Source organism: Helianthus annuus, chromosome 6 (genome assembly GCF_002127325.2).
Source record: "Helianthus annuus cultivar XRQ/B chromosome 6, HanXRQr2.0-SUNRISE, whole genome shotgun sequence".
Lineage (NCBI taxonomy): Eukaryota > Viridiplantae > Streptophyta > Magnoliopsida > Asterales > Asteraceae > Helianthus > Helianthus annuus.
The window spans coordinates 37649514-37661694 of NC_035438.2; the positions used below are offsets into that span (position 1 = coordinate 37649514).

A 12181-nucleotide genomic window follows, 5' to 3' on the forward strand; every position below is an offset into this window, starting at 1 on the left:
TATATAGATCTGAGAGTTATAGAGGAGAGAGGAGAGAGGGTTTACAAAATGTCAGTGAGGTTAAATGAAGAGAGAGATGAATGATTTGATATTTAGGGTAAAAGACCAAAATACCCCTTTTGTTGGCTGAATATGATTGGTGGAGAGTGGTTCTCGCAGTTCTTACAACTGGGGGTGGTTCTTATTTTAGCGGCTCCCTATATATATATATATATATATATATATATATATATATATATATATAGTTTCTCCTTTTTCATACTTTTATCATTTTAATACTACAACATATTTTATAATTTTAATATTACAATAGATTATTATTATATTTATTTTTAACTTGAAATATTTTCTTTAATTTAAACTTTTAATGATTTTCTACTATATGGACAACAAAATTGGTATAGTTTTTTATTATTAGCATCATCATATGCCTATTATTATGTACGATTTGATAGTATTTCTTTCATCTCGAACAGGTCATGTATAGTTGATTTTTTTATCATCACAAACCGAACATATACCGACCAAATAACATCAGTATTCAAACGAGTCATATATAGTTATTTTTTTAACATCACAAACCGAATATATAACGACCAAACAACATCGGTAGCGGTACCATATTCGTTTTTATAGAATTCATGACCTGGCGGTATAAAATTCAATAAACACAAGGTAATATTCGCAATAAAGTATTTTTTGATATCGTAAGCTATATCGAGTGTCTGTACGATACCGGTATTGTAACGAAACAATACCGACCAAACAACACTAGTACCAGTAGCAGTATTCGTTTTTATTGGTTTTCAATCCATGTAAAAACGTGTTGATTAGCAGCGATTTCTATGTCGAGTGCCGCCGGTGTCGTATTGATAATGTAACGAACCAGACCGATAAAAAACAAAAGCCCATAGCGAAGCACGCAAAAATACCACTCCTATGTTATAAAAAAGAATATATTCCAAACTTAAGTACATAATAGCTTTGATTAAAAGTTTATGAAAACAAAAAAAGTTTAAATAATTGGTACACAAGGCACCAAACACAAAAGTAATCGACTTTTGACTCTTAATTAATAATTATTACCAATATATTCAAGAAAAAGAACACCATCCAAAGTGTTAGCTTCACATATCTGAGAGAGGTCTTGAGAAAACCGGTATACTTTGTGGGTGTCTAAAGAAATTTTCCGGATCAACTTTAGCCTTGATTCGGATCAACTTCTTAAAGTTCTCCCTTTTCCAATACCTTTCTCCCCATTCACTTGCTTCTTCATATGTAGCACTATCAAAACCCAAATCAAGATCATTGTAGTTCATATACGCCTCCCTCGGGTTACTTGTCACGTACGGCTCCAAAGTCTTATCAAAGCTTCGGAGCCAAGCTAACCGTCTGAGTGATATCAAGGTCTTGTCCGAAGGCTGATCCACGAAGTCCACCCTCTTGAACACTTGGTACAACACCCCAGCTCTATGGGGATACGGAATTGCTGTATCTGAGTACTCCTCCATCTTCCCACCAAATGTGTACATGAAGAGAGTCTGTGAGTTGTCGTTTTCAAACATCTTTCTCCAGAGCTTTCTTAGCCCGCTTTTGGGAATTGGAGTTCGGACATAGTCTGATTTTCCTTTGAAGCTCAACTTGGGGATTGCTGATCGGTTCGCTAGAACCGATGTCGGGGTAGAGATGTTAAAGCCTCCAAACTCAAGGGTAGTCTGGACCATTCGTACTTCTTGGCAGACTTCTCGTGTCACATTGAGCTCTGGGAAACTTTGGTTCAACAACGGAAGCAGTGTGTCAATATTGCCTTGATAAATACCGTGAAACAATATTCGTACGGTTTTCTGAGTGGTGTTGCCTATATACTCGGTGTTAAGCTGAACTCTGATGAGTAAATCACGATCAAATTTCGGTAACACGTATTGATATTTATGGAAAATGTCCGTCGCCCCTTGCTCCAGAGTATAACTCACACTGAAAAGAGTAACTCTTTCAGGCACCGGAACCAAATTGAGCTTCCACTGGAGAACAATTCCGAAACTGGAAGCACCACCGCCACGAAGCGCCCAAAACAAATCTTCGCCCATCGATTTCCTATCAAGAATGTTTCCATTAACATCCATGAAACGAATATCCAAAACATTATCGGCACCAAGCCCGTATTTCCTCAACAGGTTTCCATACCCACCACCGCTCAAAAACCCGCTAACACCCACACCGGCCCAAATACCAGCAGGAAAATACAAGGTGTCCGTTTTCTGAGAAATAGTGTAGTAGAGCTCACCAAGCAAAGCGCCACCCTGGACCAATGCGGTCCGGTTTTCGACGTTGATCTCTATAGCCCTCATGTTGACGAGATCAAGCATGACGAACGGAGCGTTCGCGGTGTATGAGTTGCCCTCGAAGTCATGACCACCGTCTCGGATCCTAAACTCATATCCGTGTTTCTTGGCGCATAAAAGAGCGGTTTGGATCTGTGTTTCATCGGTGGGAGTAACAATGACTGATGGTTTCGGAATGTAGGATTTGTTGAACCGAATAGGGTCGGCTGCAGCTTGCCAAATGGGTATGTAAGAAGTGTTGGCCGGGGTGAAAACGAGTTGAGAGATGGTGGTGACATTGTTGGAATTGGATTGGAGACAAGTTATGAAATCTTCGGAAGTTGAAGTAACATCGAAAATGGAAGACAATGCTCCAAATGAAACACAAAATGAAAGAGCGAGAACTAAGAGGAACACTGAACGAGAGTTATTCATGTTTTGTGGGTTTAGTGAGTCTATTAGCACGTAATGCGCCGATTTATATATAATGAACCCGAAGGCGATTGGGACGAAAAAGGGGGGGAAAGTGGGATGTTTTTTTCCTGGGAAATTACTAAAACAACCTTTTTGATCAAAAAAGACATCTAGCCTTTGACTTAAGTTCACACCGAAACAGCCATAAATTAAATGAACAAATTCAAGTCACAACGCGCAAATAGTTTTCTGTATCTTCTTGATAATTTTTTTTTCTCCTTTTGTAATTAGGCACTAGGCAGCGGTCAGGACTAGATTCGAATATTAGTCACTTTCAGCGTGCTTTTTTGAACAAATTCAACCAACTTGCAAGTTTGTTTTCAGCCCTGTGTGTTTAGCCGCCAGGGCCCATTCGTTTATGACAATTGTTTTTTAGCTATCGTTTGTTTTTTCTATTGTATCTGATCTCTACAAACCTTCATATGTGCACTTAATGATTACTGACTTTACTTCTGTCAAGGAGAAAAAAACTTAGATTTGCGATCATAAACTCAACTCTTTGGTTCCTTTGATCTGCAAGAAACCATGTGGTGTTCTGGAAGTTGAAGTTTAGAATAGCAAATATCTAGAGCCGTAGAGGGATTTCAAAATTCAAACACAGTTGTTCACATGGCTGATTTTTTCAAACCTCAAGACAATTACTTGGAAGAATACGAGAAAATCATCCTGCTCATGTCTATCATAGGTGTAACACCAGAAAAATACAAAACTAAATAATAATAATAATAATAATAATAATAATAATAATAATAATAATAATAATAATAATAATAATAATAAAGTATTTCAATCAATGCCACGTGACAATCTTGTCCGAAAACTACAAAACTAAATAATAATAATAAAGGATTTCAATTAATGCCACGTGACAATCTACTTTAATTTATAAATAACACTAGATTATAAGCACGTGTATTACATGGATCTAAATATAGAAACCATGTAACTTTACAATATCTGCACAAATTTACGCAAGTGAATTACTTTTATACATACTTCAATTTATATAACTTAGTTATTTTTTTTTTGTCGGGAAGTAACGAAAGTAGGTGATCATTTACTTTACGTACAACTTGGTCAGTATCAAGTATGGCTTTGTATTGAAAATATTCAGATTTTTTTTTTTTTTTTTGAAATATTGAAGAACAATAGCAGCGTATGGTATTTTATGGTATGTTAATAATAAAGGTAAACCGCTATACTTAGGTAAAGTTAAAATTGTTATTAGTGGTGATTTTATAGATTGTCATTTAGATGAACATGGATAGGTTGAGATTAACTATTTATTAAATTTTGAAATCCTAATATGCATTTTGATACTAGATTTGGAAATTAGAGTCCTAAATGCAAAGGTGGAGATGTTCTCCGATTGGATTGAACGAACCCGTGAATGACCAAAATTAGGGACATAAGAACCTAATTATCTTTACATCATTTATTGAAGTTGTTTATAACACAATCCTACAATACAATATAATATATTAATATAATTCATAACACATCTTAAAAGATTCACTATGGTTATTAATTAAAATATTAGATACCCATTAGAATTATTGTAGAACAAATTATTATATTAGTTATATTTAACTAATATGATTATTAAATAAAAGGAGAGAATGCTATTCGCATAAATATTTGAAGAGAGAAAAACTATATAATTAATATTTATAATGTTTAAATATATTACATTTGCAATTGCAATAATATAATTTATAATAATTGTTTTTATCGCTAATACTAATTTAGAATATTTTATGATTCGTTCATTGAGAAAATCTAAAATATTTTGAGTATACAAATAAAACTAATCAATAATATATAATATCTATGTTCATGATATATATTATGATGAAGAGATTTATATTTAATATTTATATAAATAAAATGATTAATAAATTAATATAATTCATAACACATCTTAAAAAATACATTACGGTTATTAATTATAATATTAGATACCCGTTAGAATTATTGTAGAACTAATTATTATATTTAACTAATATTATAATTAAATTAAAGAACAAAATACTATTCTCATAAATATTTGAAAAAAGAAAAACTATATAATTAATATTTATGATATTTTTAATACGGTACATTTGCAATTGCAATACTATAATTTAATCTAGCTGTTTTTATCGCTAATACTAATTTAGAATATTTTGTTATTCGTTCATTGAGAAAATCTAAAATTTTTTTAGTATACAAATTAAACTAATCAATAATATATATGTTCATAATATCTATATCTATACCATCTTATTAAGAAAACTAGATTTTCTACCCTTATGGTAATTTTACATTGTGTACACATCTTCAAGCAATATGTACAAAAGAGGCAAGCTATTTTAGAGAGGCTAAACTTGCCCATTGTCCAAAATTTAAGACACTTTAGGGGTATTTTAGAGATTTTGGCACTTTTGTAACCTATAATGTTAATGTAACATGTGAAGAGTCTAACTTAATTGATTATTGATTAAATTTATAGTAATTTCCACAAATTAGAATGAATGCACATGATTTTGCAATTTAAAAAGTAAGAGTTGATGTGAGGTTTTTTTTTTATCAAATTTTATATATTTGTGATCTATCAATTATTAGTGTTCTTGTAAGTGGTTTAACTTTAGATAATGCTAATCCATATGTTCATTTTGTTTATATATTTTACTTATAAATGTCAGTCAAATTGCTTTCAATTTCAAAATTGTTAGTTTATATAATTGTTTAAAAGACTGTCATAGAAGAAAAATTGGTGATAAAATGTTTTGAAAAGTGGACAAAATAACTACATAGTAATGAATTGCATGAATTTGGATATTGAAACAAATATGAGATGTTATGAAGTTTTCTAAATTTAACTAAAAAAATATGAACAGAAAGTTAAAACATATTAAACTCCATAAAAGCTATGAAACCAATGAATTGTATCAAGTTTAAATTTAAAATGGCATGTGAAAAGACTCTAGAACAAATCCATTTTTTTTAAGCTTTTCTTCCCATCTTGCCCCTCCCCTCTCACTCTCAACATCATCCATCAGTTGCCTACCCCAACCCTCACCGCCCTATCCCATTTAATTTTGTACGATTCATCTTCTTCTTCTTCAATCAAATCACTACTCCTTCAATTTTGTTGTCAGTTATCCAACTCAATTGATCCTTCTTCAATTCGATTATCAGATTCTTTAATTCATTTGTTCCTCCTTCAATGACCTTTTCCTTTTCCAGCCACCCCATGTATTAAGAAGTTGTCCAGACATGAAGACTTATCAACGATGATGGTGTTCGGGCGATGAAGATGGTACGTGGTGGATAAAGAAAAGGCCCAACAACGGTGGTGGGTTCCGTCACAAGTCAGTCTGGGGGTTGTTAGGATTCCAGCAGATGAATCCTCTGGTCAACTATGGTGAAGGTACGTTTTCCAGTAAAAAGACTTGAGGTTTGGCAGTTACTACGATAGCGATTGATGGTGACCACTGTGGTGGTTGATTGACTCAGATGGTGGAACCCCTTTCTTCTACTCTTTTTTAGAAATTAGTTACTACATTTGATTACTTTGATATACCGAATAAATTTGCAAACTCAAAACACTTGCAGGTGCTGTATTTGTATTATTTTGTAGAACTGTGTATGTTCCCTTGATCTCTCATGCCCATACCTGGTTAACAATTACTTGAGCTATAATAGCATAAGGTATTTAGTGTACCAAATATGTTCAAAAATTGTTACATAGTTACAGCTGAATCACCGAGTCATTGTTGTTACAATTGAATTTGCAGCAGCAATCACCATATTAAGTTGAAACAATCAAGATATCGTCCTGCTTCATTTGAAAATGGATTCCCCTTATGTTAAAGCAAAAAATGTTTAGGTATTATTATAAATATGCAGATTTAAATTTTGGTTTTTGAAGATTTTATTGGATTGATGATTGGTTGTGTAGTTGGTTGAGAAGGATGAGGAAAGGGCGTTGATAGCGCACTAAAGGATCTGGTGATTGTTATGAAACAACGGAATTGGGCCGAAGAAGCAGTTTAAGTGATTAAGTTTTTACGAAGAAGATGTTCGGATAAGGCTCAAGAAAACCACAACATCACAAGGGAAGAAGTTTCAAGTTTCGGTCGAGCAGGAGGCAACTCGACTGCTGGTAAGAACTAACAACAACCATGGTGGATTTCGTAATGGAATTGGGATTTTGATTTTAAAAAAATTGTTTTTACATATATTTTCCTTTGAATTTTTGTAGGGGATTTTGTGTTAGGCATTAATGCAACAAAACAATTATGTAGAAGACGAGATGCATACCAAAGGGCGTTATTGATCGCGCTAGATAACAACAAGATGCACAACCTTGATATAGTATGTATAGTTATTCATATATAGATACGCGTATGTATAATATTTATTTGTGTATAGGCATAGGCAAGTAAATGCATATACTAGAGTTAAAGTAGATACACTACCAAAAATTCGTGTATCTCATTGCTGTATACATGAAATTCTTCTGACATGGCCATAGAGGTCTGAAAAAGTGGCTAATTTTGAGATGTACTGTTAACTTTTTTTGTAATTAATTAGAAGAGTAAACTGCCATTTTAGTCCCTGAGGTTTGTTCACTTTTGCCACTTTAGTCCAAAACTCAAACTTTTTGCATCGGGGTCCCTGTGGTTTCAATTTTATTGCCATTTTAGTCCAAAAGTGAAATCAGGTCATATTTCCTTATAAAATCCTGCTATTTTGTCTTTTTTCTCAGGGGCAAATTAGTCATTTATGCGCCTACATAAATTGATAAACTGCAAATGAGTTCCTAAATTGACTTTAAGATTCCTTTCCAACTATTATCAATTTTCAAAAGAAGATAAACTGCATCACCTAAAATGAGTTCCAGAATTGACTTTGTGATTCCTTTCCAACTATTATCAATTTTCAAAAGCAGAAAATTATAAACTCAAATACCTAAATTAATCTTCACTTTCAATTTTCAGAAACAAAAAATCATAAACTCAAACATCCAAAACTGGTCCTCACTATCAATTTTTAGAAACAAAATATCATAAACTCAAACATCCAAAACTGATCCTCACACAAATAGTACCTACCTGCAATCGCCGGATACAGTTATCAGATGTCGAAAATAACATTGTTCACCGGAGAAACGTAAACAAAGGGTTAATGCCTCATCTTACTTGTCGATATCCAGTCCCTACCATCGCCGATCTAGTCGAATCTAACACATGGAAAGTAATAACTAGTCATTGGAGTAAGCCGGAATTTGACCGGAACCCTAGCCGCCATTGTTGGGTCAGCAGTTAGGTCTACATAGAGCGCTCGTCATTGCTGGTTTTGAGCCATTCCACCTCGTTCATGGTGGTGGTGGTTCAACCAGTGGTGTTCTTGAGAAAGAGAGAGAGGTGTGGTGGGTTGGTGTAGGGTGGTTGTCACACCCCCAAAATCCACATGCGGAGTATCACCGCCTGGAGGCGTGACATGACCAGGATCAAGCCACCAATCATATTGAACATAACAAGTAATAAGTAAAATTCAACCACACAAAATCAAAAACGTAGTTAAGTGTTTAGCGGAAGCATAATTGTAAAACCCAATGTAAGTATGAAGTATGAAATAAAGTAACGTTTTTAGCATGGCGCACACTGCCATGTCCCACAACGGCCGCGCCTCCCTGTGCAAGCTCCATGAGTACCTAACGACCTGCAAGGCATGTAACAACGAGCCAACAACAAAGTTGAGCGAGTTCACAGTTGGTTGTTTAGTTATAGTATTTGTTTCATAAATCATATGCTCGTTTCGTAAACCATGGATCGTATTAATTCGTATCGCGGTCTCCCAGACATGTGTGCGAAGATTAGTGGGGGCTTCCCATGTGTTACTAGACCGTGTGTATCGACTGCTATGAAAATGTAAGAGGTGCCCTAAGTCAATGTCTATCAGCATTGACCCTTTGCCCATAGTCCATTAGTACACGCCAGTTCGAACGACACGGTGTGAGGTTTGTTAAACCTAATAGTGCTATTAACTAAAGACCCGCTCGCCATAGGCCTCGGCGATTAAGTCGATATAAATGAGGGACTTCATGATAGAGGTTTGGTCCAGTGTGTATACTTGGCATCCTACCCACGGAAGATGGTCGTAATTACCGTTTAGTTCATTTACCCATTCCCAACCCTTGGGAATCCCATGCATTGGAAAGAGTGTGAACTCACCTTGGTTTGCTCGGTATGCTAAAGTATGTGCTCACAATTAATCAATCAAGGCCTATAGTACGCACGTATACATAATCAGTTGACATTCACAAAGTTCGACTAGCAGTCAAGATCATCACGTGCATACAAGTAATCACTAACACATAGCATTTATCAGTTGTACAAGTTCATGCAAGTCATCATCAATAACAGTTAACTAACCCAGTTAACTCTTAACAGACCTAACCAAGTTACTGTGCAGTTTACCCTCTTGACGAAACACACTTGTTTTCGTCGTACAACCCTTTGCGAAACACCCTCTGTTTCGTCGTGATCCCTTCGGCGAAACACCCTCCGTTTCGTCGTGTTTACTCTCGGCGAAACACCCCCTGTTTCGTCGTGATTTGCGTTTCGTCCAAGATGTCAGTTACGTCACATATCAGTTACACACAGAAACCCTAACAGCCGTCATCATACGGAAATCATGAAATCATACCGACATCGTTCATACTCATTCATCAGGGCACACAACATCTAGCATAAACCCTAATCATGCCATAACAATATGCTACATGTCATCTGAATCTCATAACTATCGACATCGATTATGAACAGTGGGCACAAACCATATCATTCATAACATTCGATCAAATCTGAATGGTTTTTGATAGAACATCAAATCAAATCATGGACAGTGAACAAAATCAATCCAACCATATACAACCGAATCGTCCAACTCTCAAGAATAACATCAATCATAGTCAAAACCATTATAATCAAAACCATTCAGAGATCATTGTTTTACTATAATATCTATTTACACATAAGGTTACAAGTAGATTGAATCAATGAATGAGACTAACCGGTTAAGATGGAACACAAGAATCTCCTAAAGGGATGATGGTAAGGGGTGATGGCTGCCGCAGGAGAGTGGAGAGGTTCTAGGTTTTTCAATTCTGTTAAAGTGTCACAAGTGGAATCGTTCCGTGTAAGTTATACGCACATAAGTGTACTGGGCCCTTGGCGAAACGACTTGTTTCATCGTGGAGAGGATGACGAAACACATCACCGTTTTGTCGAGATGTCTGTGACGAAACAACTCTCCGTTTCGTCGGAGTGTTGATGACCAAACACTTCTGTTTCGTCAAGGTCACACAAGGTATAAATGGTGTAAGTTTTTCAAACAGGTTTCATGTTAAACACCTTAATCACATTACATAGATAACACATCAAACAAACTTCTCAATATACAGTCCAACGTGTACAATTACAAGGCAAACAAGCAAACAACTAAACAGTTAACGTGCAATTAATGCGAAGATAGAATCTTGGAAACTCGAGTTGTCACATTATCCCCAACTTGAAAGAAATTTTGTCCCGAAATTTAGCATGCGGTTACTAAGGAAGCTAGTTGTGTTGCTTAGTTTACTAGTTTTCCTTGGGTGTCACATCATCCCCCCGATGATTTGGAATTTCGTCCCGAAATTCTGTAGTAGCTTCAGCCTCAGCAGTGGCTGCATTGTTCTTGAACAACTGGGGATACTTGAGTTTCATCTGATCTTCTCGTTCCCAGGTAAACTCTGGGCCACGATGGGAGTTCCAACGAACTCGAACAAGAGGTATTCTGGTGTGCTTGAGGACCTTAACGTCTCGGTCCGTGATTTCAAATGGTTCCTCGACGAATCGCAACTGATCGTCGATCGTGAGCTCCTTTAAAGGAACTATGAGGGTCTCATCTGACAGACACTTCTTCAGATTTGACACGTGAAAAACGTTGTGAACTCCACCGAGTTCTGCTGGTAGGTTCAGTTTGTAGGCCACCTTGCCTATTTTCTCAATGATTTCGAATGGTCCGACATTTCGCGGATTGAGTTTGCCTACGAACTACACCTTTCCATGGTGAGTCTTTGAGTAGCACTCGATCCCCAACCTGGAACTCGAGTTGTTTCCTGCGCTTATCAGCATAGCTTTTCTGACGGTCACGAGCTGCCGCCATTCGTTGTCGTATCTGAGCAATTCTTTCCGTTGCGTCTATTACAAGTTCTGGACCCGTGATCTGACTATCACCTACCTTTGCCCAACAAAGAGGTGATCGGCATTTACGCCCGTACAATGCCTCAAATGGAGCGGCTTGAATGCTGGTGTGGTAACTGTTGTTATACGAAAACTCCACTAACGGGAGATGTTTTTCCCAGCCGTTGCTGAAGTCGATAACACATGCCCGAAGCATGTCTTCTAGAGTCTGGATAGTGCGCTCAGACTGCCCATCCGTCTGAGGGTGATAAGCTGTGCTCATGTCTAATCGTGAGCCAAAAGATTTGTGCATCGCTTGCCACAGTTCAGAAGTAAAACGTGCATCACGATCGGAAATAATAGAGGTTGGTACCCCGTGCCTCGAAACCACTTCTTTTAAGTAAATGTCTGCTAAGGTAGAGAACTTGTCTATTTCCTTAATAGCCAAAAAGTGCGCAGACTTAGTGAGATGATCCACGATCACCCAAATAGTATCGTTCCCACGTTGAGATCTAGGCAGGCTAGTAACAAAATCCATGGAAATTTCCTCCCATTTCCATTGTGGTATCTTTGGTTGTTGGAGTAGGCCTGATGGTTTCTGATATTCCGTATTGACTCTCGCACAGGTCAAACACTTGCTAACGTAAGTTGCTATGTGAGCTTTCATGCTAGGCCACCAATACGTAGTTCTGAGGTCGTGGTACATCTTATCCAAACCTGGATGTACTGAGTAGCGAGACTTATGTGCTTCATCCATTACAAGTTCGCGTAAGTTGCCATAAAATGGGAGCCAAATGTGTCCTGTTACGTAATAGGCGCCATCTTCCTTTTGTTCTAACCGTTGCCTTGAGCCGCGTAAGGCTTCAGCCCTGACGTTTTCTGGTTTCAATGCTTCTACCTGAGCATCTCGTATCTGTGCAGGAAGACTAGACTGGATGGTATGTTGTAATGCTCGTACGCATCTAGGCGCAGTATCTTTTCGACTGAGGGCGTTGGCCACAACATTTTCCTTGCCCAGATGGTACTTGATGGCACATTCGTAATCATTCAATAACTCGACCCATCACGTTGTCGCATGTTCAATTCCTTCTGTTTGAAGATATGCTCGAGACTCCTGTGATCGGTGTAGATAGTGCACTTGGTACCATACAGGTAATGTCTCCATATCTTAAG

At 36.8% G+C, this 12181-nt stretch overlaps 1 protein-coding gene and 2 long non-coding RNA genes across 4 annotated transcripts; 1 reads left to right on the forward strand and 2 right to left on the reverse strand.

Annotated features, from left to right (window-relative positions):
- Positions 1–957: 957 nt before the first annotated feature.
- On the reverse strand, positions 958–2793 carry LOC110865144 (berberine bridge enzyme-like 8). The gene has a single exon (XM_022114360.2). The coding sequence runs from the start codon at positions 2754–2756 to the stop codon at positions 1128–1130; it is 1629 nt and encodes a 542-aa protein (XP_021970052.1). The 5' UTR covers positions 2757–2793; the 3' UTR covers positions 958–1127.
- Positions 2794–5776: 2983 nt separating this feature from the next.
- Positions 5777–7396, forward strand: LOC110865145. Of its 2 annotated transcripts, XR_004860531.1 has the most exons (4): positions 5778–6488; positions 6575–6666; positions 6739–6942; positions 7042–7396. It is a non-coding gene; the product is annotated as an uncharacterized LOC110865145 (long non-coding RNA). The 2 variants fall into 2 exon arrangements; XR_004860530.1 differs by having other exon boundaries at positions 5777–6666.
- Positions 7397–7740: 344 nt separating this feature from the next.
- Positions 7741–8228, reverse strand: LOC118479766. The gene is made up of 2 exons (XR_004860532.1): positions 7982–8228; positions 7741–7894 (listed from the first exon to the last, which is right to left on the reverse strand). It is a non-coding gene; the product is annotated as an uncharacterized LOC118479766 (long non-coding RNA).
- Between the last annotated feature and the right edge of the window lie 3953 nt (positions 8229–12181).

Bases quoted from the DNA above. Each gene is read 5' to 3' on its own strand.
- LOC110865144 (XM_022114360.2), bottom strand. From the start codon at position 2,756: ATGAATAACTCTCGTTCAGTGTTCCTCTTAGTTCTCGCTCTTTCATTT.